Source organism: Myotis myotis, unplaced genomic scaffold, assembly GCF_014108235.1.
Source record: "Myotis myotis isolate mMyoMyo1 unplaced genomic scaffold, mMyoMyo1.p scaffold_m19_p_10, whole genome shotgun sequence".
Lineage (NCBI taxonomy): Eukaryota > Metazoa > Chordata > Mammalia > Chiroptera > Vespertilionidae > Myotis > Myotis myotis.
Genome location: NW_023416314.1, coordinates 1,242,265 through 1,265,968, shown reverse-complemented (window position 1 = coordinate 1,265,968; position 23,704 = coordinate 1,242,265). Strand labels below are relative to the sequence as shown.

General features: G+C 50.1%; 1 protein-coding gene across 9 annotated transcripts in view; it reads right to left on the bottom strand.

The window, feature by feature from the left end:
- The window catches only part of LOC118664243 (junctional adhesion molecule-like), a 62,200-nt gene that overhangs the window by 26,564 nt on the left and 11,932 nt on the right, over positions 1–23,704 (bottom strand). For 3 of the 9 annotated variants that reach the window (XM_036324147.1, XM_036324148.1, XM_036324152.1), the window contains 2 exons: positions 19,119–19,329; positions 16,441–16,606 (listed from right to left, as the gene is read on the bottom strand). In XM_036324147.1, the coding sequence (XP_036180040.1) occupies positions 16,441–16,606; positions 19,119–19,329 (377 nt within the window). The other 6 variants (XM_036324153.1, XM_036324154.1, XM_036324149.1 and 3 more) reach the window with 6 other exon arrangements.

The window sequence follows — 23,704 nt, the reverse complement described above, 5'->3', positions numbered from 1 at the left end:
TATTTTTTCCCATCACCACTTGTCCCCCCTACACCCCCCCTACATGCCATAATCACCACACAGTTGCCAGTGTCCATGAGTTCCTTCTCTGTTTTTCCTTTTATGCTCAGTCCCTCCATTCCCCTGCCTTCCCCAACCTCCCTGTCAGCTGTTCTCTGTCTATGAGTCTGTATTTTGCTTGTTAGTTCAATTTGTTCATTAGATTCCACATATGAGTGAGACCAGATGGTACCTGTCTTCCTCTGACTGGCTTATTTCACTCAGCGTAATGCTCTCCAGGTCCCTCCAAGCTGTCGCACTGGGTAAAATTTTCTTCCAATTTTACGCCTGAGTAGTATTCCATTGTGCAAATGTACCACAGCTGTTTTATCCACTCATCTTCTAGGGGCACTTGGGCTGCTTCTGAACCTTGGCTATTGTAAATAGCACTGCGATGGACATAGGGGTGCACGTATTCTTTCCAATTAGTGTTGCGGGTTTTTTCAGATAAATGCCCAGAAGTGGAATGACTAGCCAGGGGTGGGCAAACTTTTTGACTCGAGGGCCACAATGGGTTCTTAAACTGGACCGGAGGGCCGGAACAAAAGCATGGATGGAGTGTTTGTGTGAACTAATATAAATTCAAAGTAAACATCATTACATAAAAGGGTACGGTCTTTTTTTTTTTAGTTTTATTCATTTCAAACAGGCCGAATCCGGCCCGCGGGCCGTAGTTTGCCCACGGCTGGACTAGGCCATAAGGCAATTCCATTTTTAATTTTTTGAGGAACCTCCACAGTTCTCCACAGTGGCTGTTCTAGTCTGCATCCCCACTCAGTGCACAAGGGTTCCTTTTTCTCCACGTCCTCACCACCATTTGTCATTTGTGATTTACTGACAATGGCCATTCTGACAGGTGTGAGTGGTACCTCATTGTCATTTTAGTTTGCATCTCTTGGATGATTAGTGACATTGAGCATCTTTTCATAGGGCTCTTAGCCTTCTGTGTGTCCTCTTTGGAGAAGTGTCTATTTAGATCCTTTGCCCATTTTTAAATTGAATTGTTTTCTTGGTGTTGTTTTATAAGTTCTTTATAAATTTTGGATATTAAGCCTTATCAGATGTATTATTGGTGAATATGTTCTCCCTTTCAGCGGGTTATCTTTTCATTTTGCCGATGGTTTCCTTTGCTGTGTAAAACGTTTTAGTTTGATGTGTCCCATTTGTTTATTTCTGCCTTTGTTTCCCTTGCCCGAGGAGATACATCAGAAAAAATATTGCTATAGGAAATGTCCAAGATTCTACTGCTAGGTTTTCTTCTAGGAGTCTTCTGGTTACGAGTCCAACATTTCAGCCTTTATTTCATTTCGAGTTTAGTCTTTTTAAAAAAATATATATATATATATATATTATTGATTTTTTTACAGAGAGGAAAAGAGAGGGATAGAGAGTTAGAAACATCGATGAGAGAGAAACATCGATCATGGGAATGTGCCCGCAACCAAGATACATGCCCTTGACTGGAATCGAACCTGGGACCTTTCAGTCTGCAGGCCGACGCTCTATCCACTGAGCCAAACCAGTTAGGGCTTGAGTTTAGTCTTGTCGTGTGTGTGGTTTAAAAAGGTGGTCTAGTTTCACTTTTTTGCACACATCTGTCCAAACTTCCCCAACACCATTTATTGACTAGACTGTCGATTCCCATTTATGTCTTTGCCTCCGTTGTAAAATATTTATTGACTGTGAAGATGTGGGCTTATTTCTGGGCTCTGTATTCTGTTCCATTGATCTATGTGTCTGTTTTTATGCCAATGCCAAGCTGTTTTATTTACTTTGGCATGGCAGCACAGTTTGATATTAGGCAGCGTGATTCCTTCAATTTTGTTCTTCTTTCTCAAGATCGCTGTTGCTATTTGGGGTCCTTTGTGGTTTTGTATAAATTTGTGGAATATTTGTGATATACACCCTGGTGTCTTGACAGGAATTGCATTGAGCCTGTAGGCGGCCTTGGGTGGTGTGGACATTGTAATGGTGTTCATTCTTCCTGTCCATGAATGGGTACATGTTTCCGCTTATTTGTATCTTCTTCAGTTTCTTTTTTCAGTGTCTTATTATTTCCCAAGTACAGGACTCACACATCCTTGGTTAAATTTCATTCCTAGGTATTTTATTGTTTTTTTAAGCACTGTAAATGGAATTTTTTTCTTAGTTTCCCTTTCTAATGATTCATTATTGGTGTATACAAAATGATTTCTGGATATTTCTTTTGTATCCTGCTACTTTACAGAATTCATTGATCAATTCTAGTAGTTTTTTGGTGGCATCTTTAGGGTTCTCTATATACAGTATCATGTCATCTGCAAATAATGACAGTTTTGTTACTCTTCCTTTCCAATTTGGATGCCTTTTATTTCATCTTCTTGTCTGATCGCTGTGGCTAGGACTTCCAGTACCATGTTGAGTGAGAGTGGTCAAAGTGGGCATCCCTGTCTTGTTCCTGATCTTAAGGGGAACACTTGTCGTTTCTGCCCATTGAGAATGACGTTGGCTATGGGTTTGTCATATATGGCCTTTATTACATTGAGGTATGTTCCCTCTATTCCCACTTTTCTGAGAGTTTTTATCATAAATGGGTGCTGGATTTTATCAAATGCTTTTTCTGCATCTATAGATATGATCATGTGGTTTTTATTCTGCATTTTGTTTATGTGGTATATCATATTTATTGATTTGCAGATATTGTACCAACCTTGCATCCCCAGAATAAATCCCACTTGATCATGGTGTATGATCTTTTTAATGTATTGCTGGACTCGGTTTGTGAATAATTTGTTAAGGATTTTAGCATCTATGTTCTTCAGATATTGGCCTATAATTTTAATTTTTTGTAGTGTCTTTATCTGGTTTTAGAATTAGTATAATGCTGGCCTTGTAAATGAGCTTGGGAGTCTTCCCTCCTCTTGAATTATTTGGAATAGCTTGAGAAGGATATGTGTTATTCTTGGAATGTTTGGTAAAATCCATCTATGAAAGCCAGTGGTCCAGGACTTTTGTTTGTTGGGAGTTTTTTTTTTATTATTATTACTGTTTCATTTCAGTAGTTGTAATCTGTCTATTCAGATTATCTGGTTCTTCCTGATTCATTTTGGAAGACTGTATGTTTCTAGGATTTTATCCATTTTGTCCAAATTGTCCAATTTGTGGGCATATAGCTGCTCATAATATTTTCTTACCATCTTTTGTATTTCTTTGGTGTCAGTTGTTACTTCTCTTTCATTTCTGATTTTATTTATTTGGGTCCTCTCTCTTTTTTCTTGGTGAGTCTGATTAAAGGTTTGTCGATCTTGTTTATCGCTTCAAAGAACCTGCTCTTGGTCTCATTGATCTTTTATATTGTTTTTTTTTAGACTGTTTTGTTTATTCTGCTCTGATCTTTTCCTTCCTTCTGCTCACTTTGGGAATTGTTCGTTATTCTTTTTCAAGATCCCATAAATGTCAAGTTAGATTGCTTATTTGAGCTTTTTCTTGTTTCTTGAGATAGGCCTGTAATGCTATGAATTTCCCTCTTAAGACTGCTCTTCCTGTGTCCCACAGATTTTGGGTTGTTGTTTCTCATTTTCCTTTGTTTCAAGGTATCTTTTGATTTCTTCCTTGATCTCATTGTTAGCCCACTCACGGTTTAGTAAAATGTTATTTAGCCTCCATGTCTTTGTGTGTTTTTCAGTTTTCTTCTTGTGATTGATTTTTAGTTTCACAACATTATAGTCAGAGAAGATGCTTGATATGATTTCAATTTTCTCAAATATGCTGAGACTTTTATGTGTCCTAACATGTGGTCTATCCTAGAAAATGTTACATGTGCACTTGAAAAAATGTATATCCTGCTGCTTTGGGGTGAAATGCTTTGAAGATATCATTTAAATCCATTTGATCTAATGTGTCATTTAAGGCTGCCATCTCCTTGTTGATTTTATGTCTGGAAGATCTATCCATTGATGCCAATGGGGTGTTAAAATCGCTATGATGACGGTATTACTGTCAATCTGTCCCTTTATGTCCATCAAGATTTGGTTTACGTATTTAGGTGCTACTATGCTGGGTGCATAAATGTTTACACGGGTTACATCCTCCTGTTGGATTGCTCCCTTTATCATTGTGTAGTGGCCTTACTATAAACATTTGTCTCTTACTATAGGCTTGCTTTTAAAGTCTATTTTGTCAGATATAAGTATTGCTACCCCAGCTTTTCTTTTTTCCTTTCCATTTGCATGAAATGTCTTTTTCCATCCTTTTATTTTTAGTCTGTCTTTCTTTCGCTCTCAGGTGGGTCTCTTAAAGACAGCATATGTATGAGTCTTGTTTTCTTATCCATTCAGCTACCCTATGTCTTTTGATTGAAACATTTAAGCCATTTACATTTAAAGTAATTATTGATAGGTACATATTTACTATTATTTTATTTTTTAACTGTGTTCCTGGGTTTTTTTCTTTTTCCTCTTCTTCTTTCTTCTCCTTCCTCTTTCCTCTTCCTTCCTTCTCTCCCTCCTCCTCCTCCTTCTTCTTAAAGCAAGCCCTTTAACATTTCTTGTATACTGGTGTGGTGGTAACAAACTCCTTTAGCTTTTTCTTGTCTGGGAAAACATTTCTCTCTTAATTTTAAATGATAGCCTTGCTGGGTAAAGTAGCCTTGGTTGTAGGTCCTTGCTTTTCAACATGTTGAATATGTAATGCCAATCCCTTCTGGCATGAAATGTTCCTTTTGAAAAATCAGCTGACAGTCTTATGGGAGCTCCCTTGTAGGTAACTAACTGCCTTTCTCTTGTGGCTTAAGATTTCTCTTTATCTTTAACTTTTGCCATTTTAATTATGCTGTGTCTTGGTGTGAGCCTCTTTGAGTCCCTCTTGTTTGGGACTCAAAGCTTCTTGGACTTGTGTGTCTTTTCCTTCACCAGGTTAGGGAAGTTTTCAGTCATTATTTCTTTAAATAGGTTGTTAATCCCTTGTTCTCTCTTCTCCTTCTGGTATCCCTATGTTGTGAATGTTGTTATACTTCATGTCCCAAAGGTCCCTTAAACTATGCTCATTTTTTTAAAATTCTCTTTTTACTCCTCTGATTGGGTGTTTTTCCCTACCTTGTCTTCTAAATCACTGATTTGATCCTCCACTTCATCCAACCTACTGTTTTTTCCTTCCAGTGTATTCTTAATTTTGGATATTGCATTCTTCATTTCTGACTGGTACTTTTTTGTGGTATCTATGTCCTTTTTCATGCTGTTGATCATCCTGATAATCATTGCTTTGAACTTTTTAGCAGATAAATTGCTTGGGTCCATTTCATTTAGCTCTTCTTCTGGACAATCCTCTTGTTCTTTCATTTGGGGTCTGTTCCCTTGTCTCCCCATTTTGGCTGCCTCCTTGTGTTTGTTTCTGAGTATGAGATAGATCTGCTATTACTCCCAGTCTTGTTAGGTTGGCCTTATATAGTAGGTGTCTTGTGGGACCCAGTGGCACAGTTTCCCTGATCATCTGAGCTGGGTGCTCTGGAATTCCCCTTGTGTATGTAATGTGGGCCCTCCTCTTATAATTGAGTCTTGATTGCTATTGGCCCATTCGTGCATGGGATCGACCCTCTGGCTGGCTGACTGTGATGCTCAACCCTGACCGTGGTGTGCAAGCTGCTGTGCAGGTGCTGATCACACGAAGCAGAATTCCCTCAGCAGGGTTTGGTGCCTGCTGAGATTTCCCTGCAGATATGCTGCTTGTGACGCTTACTGGATCCCTGTTCTGTTGTTGTCTGAACCAGCAGGTGTATTGACTCTGGGCCTTTTCAGAGAGACTCCAGTGCAAGCCAATTTCAGACACTGCCTGTGACTGGCCCTGGGCAGCCTGTGTGAAGCTATCAGGGATACACAGTTATGGCTCTCTGCTGGGCCTGGTCGCATGTGGAAAGCACTAAGCTGCATACCAGGCTGGCTTTCGGCAGCACCCGGCCTGGGGGGCAGGTCAGCAAGTGTTTCAAAGCTCACAGAGATCTGCCTCCGCCCGCAGGCTCCAGTTAGACTTAGAGCCTCTCGTTGTACTCCTCAGCAAGGCATAGCTCCATAGGGTGGGGAGAGAGGCATTCCAGTAGGGGGGGCTATTGCTGCCCCACAGGCGATGTGTATGGACCAGATTTCCCTGCCCGAGAAAGATGGCTTCTACAGTATAAAGGAATGACTCAGCACAGGGATCCTGGTGGCTGAGCCCTTAGCTCTCTCCCCAGAGCCAGCCACCTCAGACTCTCCTCATGAGGCTTTAGTCCACTCTGCCCTCCCTCTGCCAGAGCCCAGGGTAAGTGACTACAAACAAAATTTGGGGCATTGGCCCTTTAGAGAGGATGTCTGTGTCGCTAACCGTCTCTCCCTAGTGGACAGAGACCCCATTGCTTTTCATAGTGGATGCTATGTGGGCTCTTTTCCCAGTTCTGGTGCTCTAGGATGGGGAGCCTGGCTGGGAGTTTAGACCCCCCGCAACTGAGATAGCCCTCCAGAACTTCAGCTGCTGCCTTTGACAGCCCGGACAGCCCTCTGATACCTCTGCACTTCTTCTAATCTCGATGTGGCTCCTTCTCAAAGTCCTTGGTTATATGGCTTCTCTCCGGCTAATCTTCAGTTGATTATTCAGGATGATTGCTCTATAATTTAGTTGTAATTCCAGTTTAGTGCTGGGAGGAGGTGAGTATAGCTTCCACCTAATCTGCCACCATCTTAGTCTGCCTCGGGAATTTCTAAATACACATGTGTGTATATATAAATTCAGGATTATATATCTGACTAATAAAATTCTGAATTTTACATGTGGGTTGAGGGTGCAGACCCTCAAAAATCCAAGTATAACTTTGGACTCCCCCAAAACTGAACTACTAAAAGCATTTTTATAACATACAAAGTATGTATTAATCAACTGTTTGTTATTAAAAAGTGCTAGTAAAAATAATAAGAGAAAATATAGTTATAGCTCTATACATACTTATTTTGAAGACTACATATAAGTGGACCCACACAGTCCAAATTCATGTTGTTCAGGGGTCAACTATTTATACACATCGGCCCTCAAATAACCTCATTTTTTTCAACATCATTTCATTTATAATGATTTTTTTAACAATGATTCCCACCTGTCCGGTGTGGCTCAGTGGTTGAGCATCAACCTATGAACCAGGAGGCCACAGTTCTACTTCCAGTCAGGGCACATGCCCGGGTTGTGGGCTCAATCCCCAGTGTAGGGCATGCAGGAGGCAGCCGATCAATGATTCTCTCTCATCATTGATGTTTCTCTCTCTCTCTCCCTCTCCCTTCCTCTCTGAAATCAATAAAAATATGTATATTTTTAAAAAATGATTCCCAGCCAGGGCCACTGTCTGTGAAGTTCGCATTTCTCCCCATATCTGTGCGGGTTTTCTCTAGGGAGTCCGGTTTCCTCCCCCATCCCAAAGCTGGGCTCGTTAGGTTAACTGGCACAGCTCCATTGTCCTGTGCTGAGTAGGTGGGTGTGGGTGTGCGTGGTCCTGTGATGGAAGGGGTCCTGTCCAGGGTGGTTCCTTCCTTGCCCATGAGCTGCAGCGATAGACACAGCCACCTGCGACCCTGAACTGGAGAAAGTGATCTGGAAAGTAATTATCTTACTAGTTTTTATCAATCTTTCCTAAACGTATGTGTAGCTCACTTTTATTTCAATGTTTAATATCAGAAGTGTTTGGGTCTCTATTTAGACGTTAGGCGATGCTTTTGTGAGTAGGAATATGCTGTAAGAATGTAACTCTTGATTATATCAATCTATAGCAAGATCAGTTTCAGTATACATCATTTCCTTTAAAGTCACAGTTTCCAAGAACTTATTGATGACATGAAGTAAGGACATACAGTACATAAAATAAATCTCAGTCTTTAAAAATCCAGAAAAGCATTCAGATGCACCTTAATAATAACAGACTCCCTTTGAATTCTCAACTTCTGCCCTGCTTCCTTCTCCACAGACTGACTTACCTCCTCAGCAGATGTCTTTGAGATAATTCTACAGAGTAAGCTGTCTCCTGCCTTGGCTAAATGTTCCGGCTGAGCTCATGGCTCTTGCAGTTATAATAACTGGCAAATATCTATCACTCCTGGGGAGTTGTAACTCAGGATCCACTTCCCTATCATTAAACTTGTAGGGGAATTGTTATCTTTGACCCAATTACGACAGGAAAAAATCTTCAGAAAAGAGACTCCGAACAGTAAGACCCCCACTCAGGATGTGAAAAGGACCCCCACATATTTCATTACAAGACAAGATCGGGAGAGGTGCTGTCTCAAAGTGCCTGCCCCTCGTAAGGACAACCAACCACTGAGCAAAAGCACTGCACAGCCCACCCTTCTCCACAGCCGTCCGCCTGGGTTCTGCGTGCCCTTCAGGGTCTCCGACGGCTTTAGATATGAGTCCACACAACAACCATGAGGCATGAACCTCTTAAAATATGTCCTCGTTTTTCCTATTAAGACCATTTAATGCAGACTGATAGGTTACAGGCTTCTTGAACACCGTCTAGGTGACAGCCATCAACCCTCTACTATCAGTGAGGCAGGAGCGTAAGAAGCTGGGAAAATTCCTGGGCAAGTGCAACAGGGAAACTGAGATGAGATCATTAAACAAGGCCAAACAATTTGAACACTTTACGGTGACGCTATCTTCCCTCACCAAGGCCACTTGAGAGCAAATGGTTTACACCTCCCCTCCCTAAGCAGAGAGCACAGAGCTTAAATCACGCTGGTCAGGCAGACAGATAACAAAGACCCAATTGACGCCATTTGTGCCAGCCAAACCCAAGGACAGATGGAGTCAGGGCAACAAATAACCACAACAACAACGACTAGAGCCAGACAGACCCAAGATAAAAGCAAGGCGGTGAAAGTGACCAGAGAATAATCCCAAACTCCCGGCAGGCTCACCGTGAAGTATCAACATTTCGAAGGCCACACCTGGGAAACTAATGAATATTCTGTAAGACCCTCCCCTGAGACCTCCCTAGGACTCCCGCCAGCAGAGAGAAAAACCCTCCAAACGCCCGCCTCTTGTCAGGCATGAGCTGTTTACTTTCTCTCTCCTCAGCTCTCAGGGTCCCCACAAGACTTGCTCTCTGGGGTGTAGCAGGCAGCAGCAGTTCATCCCAAGCTGACCCCAGCTGAACCCGTCTCCAAGGCCCCCCTTCCTGACTTACCAGTGAGCTGACAGCAGCCTGTGTGGCTCACTCCTGTCCCTGTCACTTGTGCTTCCCTGTGAATTCACGCAGCCCAGTGTGGCTCACTTCTTTCCTACTCTTTATGGAGCTAAGCACAGCTCCGTCTGGCTCGCTCCTGCTGCTGCTTCTACCTAAGCCTTTCTGTCTCTGACCCAGCTCTAATGAACACACTCACAATCACCTGGACTCGCGTTGTGAAATCTTTCCTGCACGCGGTCAAGAACCCACACCCTCCGGGCCGGCCTCAGCAGACCGCTCCGCCCGGTGTCCGTCTGGTGACAGAGGGGACCTGGAAGTCTTACTCCTGCTCACCCTCCCGACCAGGTGACCTACCCCTGCCACATCGGTCGTTCCCGAGGCCAGGGCTACACAGAGGTGACGAGCACGGACAACGGCCTGGCTCTCTTGCGAGGTCTACGTCCCTGGCTTCTTGAGGTTAAACGTTAGTCTGTCTCAGGCTGAGAGGGAACAACAGGGAAGGAGAGTCTCGCCATAAGGCCCAAGACAGCCGTCGGGGCTCTGCCCGAAGCCGCAGGTGTGTGGTTTTCTGCATCGAGCTGAGCTTCAAAGCTTGTCATCACCATTTACTCTTCTATTAAGAGCAAACCTCACTCCTCTGTTCTGAGATCTTCACAGAAGTCACTGTCCACTGCAGAAAGGCAACTGCACCCCGCCAGGCGACCTCTGATGGTCCCCCACCCGGAGCCCGAGGTCTGTGATCGAGGCCTCGCCATCCCAAAGGGCTACCGCTAAGGTTCAGCTCCTTCCGAGAAGAAAGTGCAATTGCTGCTCAGGAAACACAAAACAGCCACTTACCGGAGAGGAGGCCGCCCCAGTGTCTGACAGCCACCGCCCCTGCAGCCGCTCGGTCTGATGCCGCCGGCGCCGCCGGGAGGTGCGGTCAGAGCAGGCAGATGCGTGCGTCCCGAGGTGGCTGCCGAGGCAAAACAGGAACCTCTGCGCGCAGGTTCTCCTTTCCGTCCCCGGCCCGCTGCCCTGTTTTCGTGAATGCTCCCAGGGTAAATCCCTCTAGGAGAGCAGAAGCTCAAGCCCAGACCCTGAGGGTCCCCCGCCAGGTCGGCAGCTCTCGGAGGGGGTCCTGAGTGAGCCGTCAGCCTCGTGCACACAGAACGCGTGTAGAACATACCCACCTCTCATTCCTCCCTCGACCCAGCGCCCCGCTCACCACCCACCTGCCTTTCCTCTGCCTGCACGCACCCCCCAGAAGCCCGGGGGTGACCTGCACACCCCAAATAAGAGCTCAAGGCTTCTTGGCTTCAAGGAATCTTTTGCTTTTAAATCACCGCTTCCCAATCAGTGTTCCCACGCGCAGGCGGCACCCCGGTTCTCCGCACCGCGCCCCTGCCGCTTGCTCTTCTCAAGGACTGTGCGCCGCGGTCCGCAGCAGCGGTGCTGGGAGCCCGCCTGTCCCTAACGCGCCCGCATGGCCCGCTGCCCGCCACCAACACTGGGACCCGAGGATTTAACAATCCCTGAACCTTAGCAGCCGCTCCAGCCCCAGGAGCGGGGCCTCGCTGCTCCGTCCGCGCAGGCCTCGCCGGAGAGCAGCTCAGGAGCCGCTGCTCGGTGCTGAAAACCACAAGCCTGCCCCTTTCCTACGGCGGCTCTCATCTCACATGTCAATGCGCACCAGAAAGTGCCGAGACGGTCATTAGCTCTGATGTGGCAAAGAGATCAAGGCTACGGTGTCTGCGCACCCGGCACATCCTCCTACCAAGACAGAAACAAAAACCGCAGGGAAATGGCAGTTCCGTCCAACGGCGCAGCGCGGGCCACGGGTGGAGCGGCCTCTTCTGCTGCGAAGGCGCACGCGGTGCGACAAGATGGCAGCCTGGACCCGCCCCGTGGCTCTCTCCAGGGCGCCCCTGGGACCCTAGCGGAGTGACACCCAGAACCTGCCGACTAGGGATGTGGCCCCCAGTTTTCAAGGCAGGAACGTGCCCCTCGGAGCCCCCGGGCAGAGAGCTGAGCGCTTCCCAAGAAGCCGCTGGCCACGGGCCTGTGTGAGCTCACACTCTGATGGAATTAAGGGGTCAACGCACAAAACTCATCACGTCACGTAACCGCACAGAAAGGCTTCATCGGCCAGGGACTTCTGAAGGCCTTCAGCCCCCTGCAGATGGCAGGATTCAATTCCTCTTCTAGACCGGCCTGGTTTCTAGTGTGACAAAACCTCATGGGCATCGGGAAGAAAAAGAGGGAGACCTGCACCCAGGCCATGTCAGAGCCACGGGTTAAAACCAGCCCTTTCCCTCCTTCCATCATGGGGAAGCCGCTGTCCAGCTGCTCTGCTCCTGTGAGGGGAGCTGTGCCTGCCCCTCGGGGAGGAGGAAGCTGGCGGCCGTGCTGTGAGGTGAGCACAGGCCCAGGCAGCACACTGAACCCCCAGCTTGCTCTCCCCTGTGAAGGGCACTGTTGTTCATTTCTGGAGGAAGGAACTGGTTCAAACCACGATCAAGGCCACAAAACAACATGACTGAGGAACCCCCAGGGCCTTTTGTCTAAGGTGACAGACATATCACACGGCCTGTCCTCCACACAGGCCCGAAGGAAATGACAAGCAAACGCGGCGAAAACAGGTTCCTCCTTCAACGGGACGTGGACTTGGCTGGGTTCCCGTCACAGCAGCTCGCTGTGGGAGAAACGAGGACCCACAGAAAGGCCGCCTCGCCGTGAGAGCTCTATCTGGCAGTCCCCCCGTGGCCCCGTGACTTCTTACTGCTCACACTGCTCTCCTCTCCGTGAGCGGCCTGACAACCACCGCCCCACCAGGCAGGCCCAGATGGAGGTGTCACCGCTGGAAATGTAAACTGCGAACCCTGCCTTGCCACTTCGACCTCCTCGCCCGACCAGGGTCCATCGTGATGTCTATGAACCAACCAGGCTCTCCTCTGTGGACCAGGATAGCACAAGAGGGCGGGGCAAGTCCAAGAGGCAGAGCTAACAACCCACAATTTATAACCAGATCTGGGCAAAAACCGTAAAGGTGGTTTTTCGTGACGTCCAGTGTGCGGTGCCGTCCTAGGGACACCTCCCGCCCCCTGGGAGGCCCGTGGAGGGGCCGCTCTGTGAAAACGAAGATGGGAGGAGGCATCGTTTCGCTGTCCGAACCCAGACGTGAACCCATCGCTCTGGCGCCAGGGGCTGCCTGTCGTCCTTCCGGACGGCCAGGCCCGCACACTCCCTAACGGCTTAGAGAAACCCAAGGCGGCATCCGTCCGCACGAAGTGGGGGCCGCTGGTGAAAGGTTTCGCAAGACCAGAGGGGGAGTGTCGCTTATGCACAACACCACTTCCCTGTCTCGCACGTTACAGACCAACAGTCCGTCAGTGCCTCAGCTCACGCAGACTTGGTGCATTTGAGAAATCAAAGACGTTCTGAAGAATAACACGGGTTAAAAGCACATTTCATTGTAAATAACCGGTAAAATTACTCTACACAGTCCCGCAGAATCTGCTGAAGGGTCTTTCTTGCCTCGGATCTTAAAAGTCAAGAAGGAAGCCAGCGGTAAGAGAGTGCAATGACAAACTGCGCCCGGCAGGACAAAAGGAAGGCCTCCCTCTGCCTCGCCTCCCAGGCCCTGTACTTCGCTGGGGAGCCGGGTCAGAGCGTGGCTCCTGGTCCGACCACCAGGGAGACGGAGGCCGTCCACGCCACGTCGCCCACTAACTGCCGATGCGTCGCTGAGCGGCGAGGGCGGCCATGTGCTCACTCACAGCTGAGAATGTTCCCGGAGCAAAACCAGAGAACGCTTATCCCAAACGCCTCCCATCCGCCAGCACATCAGGAACCCCGAGCTCCGTCTCCGTCCAAAGAAAAGGCTCTGGCATCGGCAGTGTGGCTGACAGGCAGGCTCTCCCTCAAATAACGGGAAGAGAAGGTGTAATACATCAAGAGCACGGCGAAATAAAGTCCCTCTCTCCTCAGGAAAAGGGTTCCTTCATTCAATTAGAGGATGCGTGACTGAAGGGGTCGTTAGGAGTCTCTTCTGCAAGTTTCTGAGCAGTTCATAAATACAACAAGAAATCGCCAATGAGTAACTGGCTCCTCAAGTCTTTACTGGTGGGTTCCAGAGCCCTCCGGCCCGGCTGTCCGGCGGCTCCACTCCTCCGAGGGCTTCCGTGCCGGGGGCATACTTCTCAGTGACTCGGTGATTCTTCTGACGTTCTGCAAACTTCCCTCAGTACGTGTCTTCATAGTCCGAGTCCTGGAGAGGAAAGAGCAGCGGCTGTGGTGAGTACGGGAAGTATAATTAGAGTCAGAATTTAGCCAATAGCCACACATTAGGACCCCCCAAAGGAACCCAGTTTGGGGCAACATCCACATGAGGTGGCCCTGGCTCAATCCACCTACATGGTCTCATGGCGAATTTCTGCTTTGAAACCCCAAGCCAGCCGTGGGCAAACTATGGCCCGCGGGCCGAATCCAGCCCGTCTGAAATGAATAAAATTTAAAAAATAAAAAGACTGTACCCTTTTATGTAATGATGTTTACTTTGAATTTATGTTAGTTCACAAACACTCCATCCATGCTTTTGTTCCGGCCCTCCGGTCCAGTTTAAGAGCCCATTGTGGCCCTCGAGTCAAAAAGTTTGCCCACCCCTGCCCTAAGCGTTCCCTCTTCCTCGGTGAATACTTTTTAAAACCTCGGCACTCATAGGAAGGCGCCCAGAGGCTGCAGAACGTGCAGAGCTGTGGCCTGGCGTTTAGGCCAGGAGTCAGGCTCCCTCTGAGTTTCAATCCCTTGCGGGCTGGGTGACCTTGAGTCGCACTCTGTAACTTCTCTAAGCCTCAGTCTCCTCATCTGTAAAATGGGGATAATAAAAATACTGACACCACATAGCACAGCTCCGAAAACTGCATGAGACGATGTCTGTAACTCACTAAACACTGCCTGGCTCTTGGTAAGCTAAGCGCCTATATTCCAACTTGTACTCACTGCTTTGAACTCAAGCGGGCCGTTTGGCGCTCCCCGGCACACCACACTTCTGCAGGCCATTCATTCTCCTGTTCTCCTAGATGACTGCGCATACCTTCCCCTCTCCCGAACCTCCAAAACCACCTCCTCACTCTCTTTGCAGCATGCAGGAGGCAGCCAATCAATGATTCTCTCTCATCATTGATGTTTCTATCTCTCTCTCCCTCTCCCTTCCTCTCTGAAATCAATAAAAATATATTTTTTAAAAAAGATGCAATGAAAGCCATGTAATGAAGGAAAAACCCAAGGGTCTGCGAAAAGTTCGATTCCGGGCTCTGGATGCAGCCGGTCGAAGTCTCCTAGAGTGAGCGCAGGGCAGAGGACACCCTCCATCAGCAGGTCCCCTGTCACCCAGCGGAGACTGCGCCACGGAGTTCCTACCCCAGTCCAAAGCCACCACTCTGTGCCCAGGAGACAGAAGACAAAACAACCGTGTGAGCTGAGGGAGTGCCCTGAACCCTAACAGACCTCGGTTGCCACCATGCTCTGGACCTACCGGCACGACCCTCTGCGGCCACCGAAGGCAAAGGGTGCCCATAAATGAGCCAAGAAGCGACCCAGGAACAGGGCACAGAAGGGCGTGGCTTACCAAGCACTCGGCACAGCGGACGCAGAGCCTCGCCATGCAGTCGTCCTCCTCCTGGTCAGTGCTGCAAAACAGGACACCCCCCGCCCCCCGAAACCATCACTGGCTCCGCACGGCACAGCAGGCACTGAAGTCCACAGCTCTGCTGTCAGACCCGGCTCTGCCATCTTCGGCAGGGCGCCCGGCAGGGGACTTCAGCTTCGGCACTGTTTCCTCATCTATAAAATGCAGATATTAGCCCGGCCGGCATGGCTCCGGCATGAGCGTCGACCTATGAACTAGAAGGTCATGGTTTGATTCCCCGTCAGGGCACGTGCCTGCGTCGTGGGCTCCATCCCCAGTGTGAGGCGTTCAGGAGGCAGCTGACACATGATTCTCTCTCATCATTGATGTTTCTATCTCTCCCTCTCCCGCTCCCTTTCTCTCTGAAAACAATTTTAAACATGTATTTTAAAAAATTATTGGCTTTAAAAAATAAAGATAAATAATAAAATGCAGATATTACCTCTATGCTTAAAGCACAGTGGCTAGGAGTAAATAAAAAATAAATACACATCGAACACATACCACAGTGCCTGGCACATAGTAAGTGCTCAATAAATGGGAGCTGGTCACAGCCACTCCTGTAGAAATGTCCGGGCACCAGGCGTGCCTGAGGCCTCGTGCTGGGCGGGGACAAGGCCATCGCTAAAGCACAGCCCCTGGGAGCGTCCCGCCTCCTGGGTGAGAGGCCTGCTGAGCCGCAGAAGCTCGCGCTCATGCAAGGCCACCAGGGTTTGAACGGGCTGAGGTAACTGCTGTGGAGCAAAGAGGAGTGACTCCTCCTCGAGACTCAGGAAAACTCAAGAGAAGGGACGGTTCCACTGGGTCTTGGAGGGAAGGAAGAGTGTTCCAGCAAAAGAGGGAAAGGAGGAGGGGACCCAGGGGAGGGAGGAGGGTGTGGCGGGAGACGGGGCCGGAGTGCAGCTTGCTGAGAGAAGACAGAAGCTGGCTGTGGCTGGAACGCGGAGCGCATGGGAAGTGGCCGGGAACACGGCGGCTGTGGGAATCCTGCTGATTCTGAAGGAACGAGGCATCTACTTCACAATTTAAGTTCAGAACCAAAGGACCCATCGTCCGATTTCCAGAGCAGGAAGCTCGTACCTGCTGTCACCCCCATCTTTCCCCAGATCTGCCCCAGGTTTCACTTCCAGCCTCCCGTCCAGTACTGCTCCCCAGAACTGGCCTCTTCGAGAGGAGAGTCCATAAGCCAAACCGAGAAGACCAACATCACGTGGTTGCACTGCTTGCGGGACCTAATGAAAAGGACTTGACCAACCAAGTGAGACCCGAAGCAGGAGGCCTGGAACAACTGGCACACCGAATGTGGGCGGGCGAGAAGAGACCAACCCAAGGACTTACACACTTAAATGCATAGCCCAATGGGGGGGGGGGGGGGTAGGAGGTAACTGTAATACTATCAATAATAAAAAATATATTTAAAAAAAAAAAGGGACATTTCACCAGCAGAACTAAGCTTAGCTGGGAGTAAGAAAAGTAGGATGCAGGGGCCTGGCACCGTCCGCAAGGCAGGGATCTGAGAGGGTTAGGGTGCACCGCTCGGGGCTCTGGCTGCACTTACTCATCTGAAACCTCGATGGACGACTTCTTGTAGCCGGACTTGCTCCTCTTCCTCAGCCCCGCAGACTTCCTCACCATTCTCACCAGCAGCAGAGCCGCCACCACCGCCGAGGGGACGAAGACGAGGACGGAGAGGAGGGCCACGGAGGACAGCGCGGTGCCGAAGCCTGCGGGAGGAGCAGGTAGGGGAGGCCCTGCAGGCGTGTTCCTTTCACATGAGGTGGGTCTCACTTTTGCACTCACACTTTCCTCGTAACAAAAGGAATAGATTCAACAGGCTGGAAGGTAAGAACTAAACATGCAAAACGGGTAAAAACTTACCCGGAGCCCTATTACCGAGGCCAGTGACGGCGGCCTTCGGAGCGCGGCGTGGCAGCGTTTTGAAAAACCCTAACTTAACTCTGGTGCCGTGTCACATAGAGAAATGTTTTGATATTTGCAACCATCGTGAAACAAAGACTTATATTTTTTATATTTATTTTATATATTTAAGTGCCATTTAACAAAGAAAAATCAACCAAAAAAATGAGTTCGCGTGTCACCTCTGACACATGTGTCATAGGATCGCCATCACTGACCTAGAGTAACGCTTTGTCATCTACCCATTCCATCTTCTTCCTAGGACACGTGACTAGGGTCTGCAATAGGGAGGACAGTGCATGTTTTTAAAAGTGTGAGTCGTATTTTATGTATCATTCCCAACCCCTCGTTACTTACTACACAAGTACCTTATATGTCAGTAAAGATTCCTTCCACATCTGACCTTTTGTAAAAATATTTTTTTATTGGCTTTTAGAGATAGAGGAAGGGAGAGAGATAGAGAGATAGAGACAAACATCATCAATCGGCTGCCTCCTGCACTGGGGACCAAGCCCACAACCGGGGCATGTGCCCTGACCGGGAACCGAACTGGTGACCTCTTGGTTTCTGGGTCGACGTTCAGCTGCTGAGCCACACCGCCAGGCGAGACCTTTTTAATGGCTGCGTAGTATTCTATCGCCCTGTGTAGTTTACGGACTCAGCCCTCGAGTGCCGAACATTCAAGTCACCCCCATTCTCTGAAGTTATGAATGACATGATGATCATCCTTGTACATAAACCTTTATGTTGAGCTCTATTTCTTTAAGGTAACTTTTTAAACAGAATTCTAGATGGAAGAGTGCACACCGTTAAGACACCCGATTCACACTGCCAGCTGTCTTCCAGAGACACTGTGTCACTTCTGCTCCCACCACCAGGAGGAAGGTGCTCAGGTCTTTAAAATGTATGGGTGATTGTCTTTAGAAAAATCACATAGTCCTGTATCTCTAAGCCTTCGGTTCAAATTCAGCCGAGGGCTGGGCTGCCACTCGTCCCCAGGAAGCAAGGCAGATAAAAAGGGAGTCCTTAGCCTGTTCTCCTGTCACCGAAAGGCAACTGCTGGTCTTCACAGCACAAAGGTGCTGCCTCCACCACGGGGCGGGGGGGCCCTCCACCACGGGGCGGGGGGCCCTTCACCACAGGGCGGGGGGACCCTCCACCTCGGGGCGGGGGGGCCTTTCACCACAGGGCGGGGGGGCCCTTCACCACGGGGCGGGGGGCCCTTCACCACGGGGCGGGAGGACCCTCCACCTCGGGGCGGGGGGGCCTTTCACCACAGGGCGGGGGGCCCTTCACCACGGGGCGGGGGGCCCTTCACCACAGGGCGGGGGGGACCCTTCACCACGGGGCGGGGGGGCCCTTCACCACGGGGCGGGGGGGCCCTTCACCACGGGGCGGGGGGGGCCTTCACCACGGGGCGGGGGGGACCCTTCACCACGGGGCGGGGGGGCCCTTCACCACGGGGCGGGGGGCCCTTCACCACAGGGCGGGGGGGACCCTTCACCACGGGGCGGGGGGGCCCTTCACCACGGGGCGGGGGGGCCCTTCACCACGGGGCGGGGGGGCCCTTCACCACGGGGCGGGGGGGACCCTTCACCACAGGGCGGGGGGCCCTTCACCACGGGGCGGGGGGCCCTTCACCACGGGGCGGGGGGGCCTCTTCAGGACCCAGGCAAGCACATGTCTCTTCACTGAGGGAGAGAACACATTAGGGAAATCAGATGACTGCTACTTCACAGAGATAACCACCCTCCGTTTACTCAGGATTTGTCACACATTGTCCACAAGACCCCTGGTCACCTGAAGTCTAAAACAACAAAGAGAAATGGAGAAACTATGACAATATCTGAAGAAAGACTTCAGTTTGGCCCTAGGCGGTCTGGCTCAGTGGATACAGCATCGGCCCACGGACTGCAAGGTCCTGGGTTCGATTCTGGTCAAGGGCTCATGCCTCGGCTGCAGGCTCAATTCCTGGCCCCAGTCAGGGCTCCTGGGGGAGGCAACCAATCGATGCGTCTCTCTGATGCATCTCTCTCACATCAATGTCTCTCTTTCTCTGTCTCTCCCTCCCTCCCTCCCACTCTCTCTAAAAGTCAATGGGAACATGTCCTCGGGTGAGGATTCACAAAAGAAGGAAAAAGAAAAACGTCAGTTTGCAGAATAAAGATTAAAGAGTGCATCCTGATGGACAACTCAACTGGCTTAAGACAGGTGGCTCCGCTGTCACGGCCTCTCCCCAGAGCGCAGCCCCAGCCCTCAGGGCGGTGGGCTCACCCCTCTCTCTGACTGTGAACCCCTCAGGGGCCGGAGGAGGCTCACCCCTCTCTGTGACTGTGAGCTCCGTCGTGGGAATGTTATGGTGCACGTCTGGGGGGTTCTTCACGGCACAGCTGAAGGTCCCGTTGTCCCTGGTGGTGGGATTACTTATGCTTATGGACGCGTCCCCTTTGTACACGTCTCCGACCCAGGAGATCCGGTCGCGAAACGTGCCTGCGGTGCTGGGGTACTGGAAGGACTGGTAGTGGAAAATCTAAGAAAGCAGCACAGGAGAGAAACAGTTAATTTGAAAAACACAATGACAATGGAAAGCTTAGAGGTCTCAAGTAAATACAGGTGTGTCGGGGGTCTTCTCCGTTGAGCACTGTTTTATACTTGGTTTGCCTCTATCCTGTAGGTTCAAAGAGGGCCAAGGAAACAGAAGGCAGACCTGACGGAAGACTTCCCCCGTACCCTGGAGCCTCTTCGATGTCTCCCTCAAGTCCTGAAGCAGGAGCTCTCAAAGGGGGACACCGGGCAATGTCTGGAGACAGTTTTGTTTGTCACAACGGGGGGACAGTGGATGGAGGGCAGAATCTGGCGGCGTGGCTCAGTGATTGAGCGTCAACCTATGAACCAGAAGGTCACAGTTCAATTCCCAGTCAGGACACATGCCTGAATTGCAGGCTCAATCCCATGTGGAGCGTGCAGGAGGCAGCCGATCAAAGATTCTCTCTCATCATGGATGTTTCTATCTCTTTCTCCCTCTCCCTTCCTCTCTGACATCAATAAGAAAATAGATTTAAAAACAAAAATAAAATAAAATCCTATGCTGCATAGAAGAGCCTCCACCACAAAATGTCCTCCAGCTCAGAATGGCAGCAGTGCCAAAGTTGAGAAACCCTTTTCCAAAGTAGCATCTAATCCAGGGGTGGGCAAACTTTTTGACTCGAGGGCCACAATGGGTTCTTAAACTGGACCGGAGGGCCGGAACAAAAGCATGGATGGAGTGTTTGTGTGAACTAATATAAATTCAAAGTAAACATCATTACATAAAAGGGTACGGTCTTTTTTTTTTTTAGTTTTATTCATTTCAAACGGACCAGGGCTGATCTAATCCTATCTAATAAAAGAGAAACAAGGTAATTAGCCGTACGTCCGCTACCCTTCCCATTGGCTAATCAGCGAGATATGCAAATTAACTGCCAGCCAAGATGGCGGCCGGCAGCCAGGCAGCTTGAAGTGAACATGAGGCTTGCTTGCTTCAGTGACGGAGGACTCCAACGTTCCACGCCTGCCTTGCCGGCCTCTGAGCTTGCAGTTTGAAACATTGTTACAAATATAGAAGCTAAACAAAACCCCAGAAACCTGCTTTCAGCCAGCCAGGATCTCAGAGCTGGAGTTGATACAGTGTTTCGATTATAGAACCCAAACAAACCAGATACCTGCTTTCAGCAGCAGAGGCCTCAGAGCTGGAGCCAGAGCTAGAGCTGGCCCAGAATAAAAAAAAAGGAAAAAAAGGAGCAGTTGGGAGCTTCAGTCACTCGCCAGCCTGAAAACAGCCCTCAGCCCCTCACCCAGACTGACCAGGCACCCCAGTGGGGACCCCCACCCTGAAGGGTGTGTGACCAGCTGCAAACAGCCATCATCCCCTCACCCAGGCTGGCCAGGCACCCCAGTGGGGACCCCCACCCTGATCCAGGACACCCTTCAGGGCAAACCAGCCGGCCCCCACCCATGCACCAGGCCTCTATCCTATACAGTAAAAGGGTCATAAGCCTCCCAGCACCGGGATCAGTGGAACCGCGAGGCCTCCCGGCACCAGGATCAATGTGACAGGGGGCAGCGCCCAAACCCCCTGATCGGCCCTGCTCTGTGGGTGATAGAGGGCAGCGCCCCAACCCCCCTCCCCCCACAGGCCCTGCTCTGTGTGTGACGGGGTAGAGTCATAACCTCCCCATCGGCCCTGCCCTGAGTGTGACAGTCGTGGTGCCCCAACTCCCTGATCCGCCCTGCTCTGTGTGTGACAGGGGGCGGTGCCCCAACTCCCCTATCGGCCCTACTCTGTGAGTGACAGGGGGGAGCTCCTCAACCCCCTGATTGGCCCTGCTCTGTGTGTGATAGAGGGTGGTGGCTCAACCCCCTGATCCGCCCTGCTCTGTGCGTGACAGGGTACGGAGCCCCAACCCCCCGATGGGCCCTGCTCTGTGAGTGACAGGGGGCAGTGCCCCAACCCCCTGATTGGCCCTGCTCTGTGTGTGACAGGGGGTGGTGCCGCAACCTCCCCATCGACCCTGCCTTGAGTGTGACAGCGGGCGGTGCCCCAACCCCCTAATCGGCCCTACCCTGAGCGTGACTGAGGTTGGCATCGCAACCTCCCGATCAGCCCTGTTCTGTGCATGACGGGGGGCGGTGCCCCAACTCCCCAATCGGCCCTCCTCTGAGCCCGACCAGGGGCTGCACCTAGGGATTGGGCCTGCCCTCTGCCACCTGGGAGCAGGTCGTTATCTCCTGAGGGGTCCCAGACTGCGAGAGGGCACAGGCCAGGCTGAGGGACCCCCCCTTCCCCCCCGAGTGCACAAATTTTTGTGCACCGGGCCTCTAGTCCTATATAATAAAAGGCTAATATGCAAATTATCCCCTCGACTGGGAGTTGGACCAGGGGGTGGGGCCGGCCAACCATCCGCGACCCCTCCCCGCTGCCGGCCCAGCCCCATCTGCCGGACCTGGGTGGGCAGGTTGGGCCCCACCCATGCAGAAATTCGTGCACCAAGCCTCTAGTCTTCGTCTAACACTATAGGGTTTACAAATGACTCCTATGCATTTGCCCATTTGAGCCTCATAACAACTACATTTTGGTCAAGTATAATTCTTCCAAATTTATAGAAAGGGAAACAAGGCCCAGAACAAAAAACTAAGTGAGTTATCAAAGGCACATGGCCAGTAAGTGAAAAAGGGGGACTTTTGTATATTTTCAAAATCACCAGGAGGGTATAATATAACCAAGCCTCTCTCAAGTTACCTATCTTGGCAATTAACAAACGTCCGGCCGATGCATGATCAGCACTCAGTCCTACTTGTGGCCAAGGGCAGAGAGAAGTAAGGCGTGTGCTGAATTACAACACTGCTGCCTCAGGAGGGTGACTGGACGCTTCCCAGCAAAGCACCTACGTACACCTGCTGGTGGCCCGGCAGGTCCTGCGACACCGCACGATCGTCTCAGGCGGGAGTCTGGCTGTCCCCTTTCTCTGCTTACTTGGCACCTCCCCACTTCGGAACCACTGCCCAATTGTGAAGAGCAACTTCCCAAAGAAGATGCTGAATCACTTATGGGTCCCTTGTTCATGCATTCATCCAACTACGTACTGCATACCTACTGTGTGCTATGCCAAAGGAGATAATGGGAGCCACAGAAGCACAGGCCCTGCTCTCATGGAGTCTGCAGTCTGGTGGGAAACACAGGCATTAATAAATAACAACATGTGTGCTGTGTTCCACAAAGGGACATAGAGAATGCCTACTGCTGCCCTGGCCCGTGTGGCTCAGTGGACAGAGTGTCGGCCTGCGGATCAAAGGGTCCCGGGTTCTATTCCAGTCAACGTCACAAATCTCGGTTGCAGGCTCCTCCCCAGCCCAGGCCCTGGTCAGAGCACATGCAGGGGGCAACCAATCAATGTGTTTCAATGTTTCTCTCTGTCCTTCCCTCTCTCTTACACTTTCTGGAAAAATATCCTTGGGTGAGGATTAAAAAAGAAAAAGAATACCTACTGCTGATGATCAGCATCAACATAAAAGCAAGGGTCTGAAACTCCTTACTGGCCAAACAAGGCCTGCTGTGCACTTACAGATGGATGTGGCCTCGAATTCTAAGTTCAGCTGAGGTGTAATCCTGGTTAGTCCGCCAGGACGTAACTGCAGCATCACTTCATGTGCCTTTAAAGGCCCAGGAACTCCAAGCTGGTGAACGGGCTTCCTGACCAGCTCACAGGAAGCGCCACGCAAGAACCCTTGCTGTTTGTATCTGAGGTTTCTGACCCAAGAAAATCCCCCTTGCTTCTCCTGTCCTACTTTTGGCCGCGGGGGCAGAGCGAAACAGGCCAGCCCTGGTTTCCAACCACTCAAAACAAAGTGAACTATGTTCAGTCTAAAGGAAAAAGGACCACGAATACAGTCTGGTTTCCTTCACCACAGCCACCTGCCTCACCCCAAGCTCCCTGGCATTCAGCAAGGACTCCTAACACAAAATGCAAGCGACACGTTAAAATCAATCGGAAAGTTTTCCCAATGAAGGAAACAGGGAAGCAGATTAAAGGGACTTCCAATACTACAGTCCTATACACAGCTGACATTCACATTCCTGACCGCAGCTACCCTGAGCTGAGGGTGCTGCTGGAAACATAACAAGGGAGTTTTGTTTGTTTGTTGTTGTTAATCCTCACCCGAGGGTATTTTTCCATTGATCTTTTATAGGGAGAGTGGAAAAGAGAGGAAAAGACAGAATAACATCGTTGTGAGAGAGCCACGTCGATTGGTTGCCTCCTGCACATGCCCCGACTAGGGCCCAGGCTAAGGAGGAGTCTTTAACCGAGGTACGTGCCCTAGACCGGAATCGAACCTGGGACCCTTCAGTCCAAGGGCCGACCCTCTAT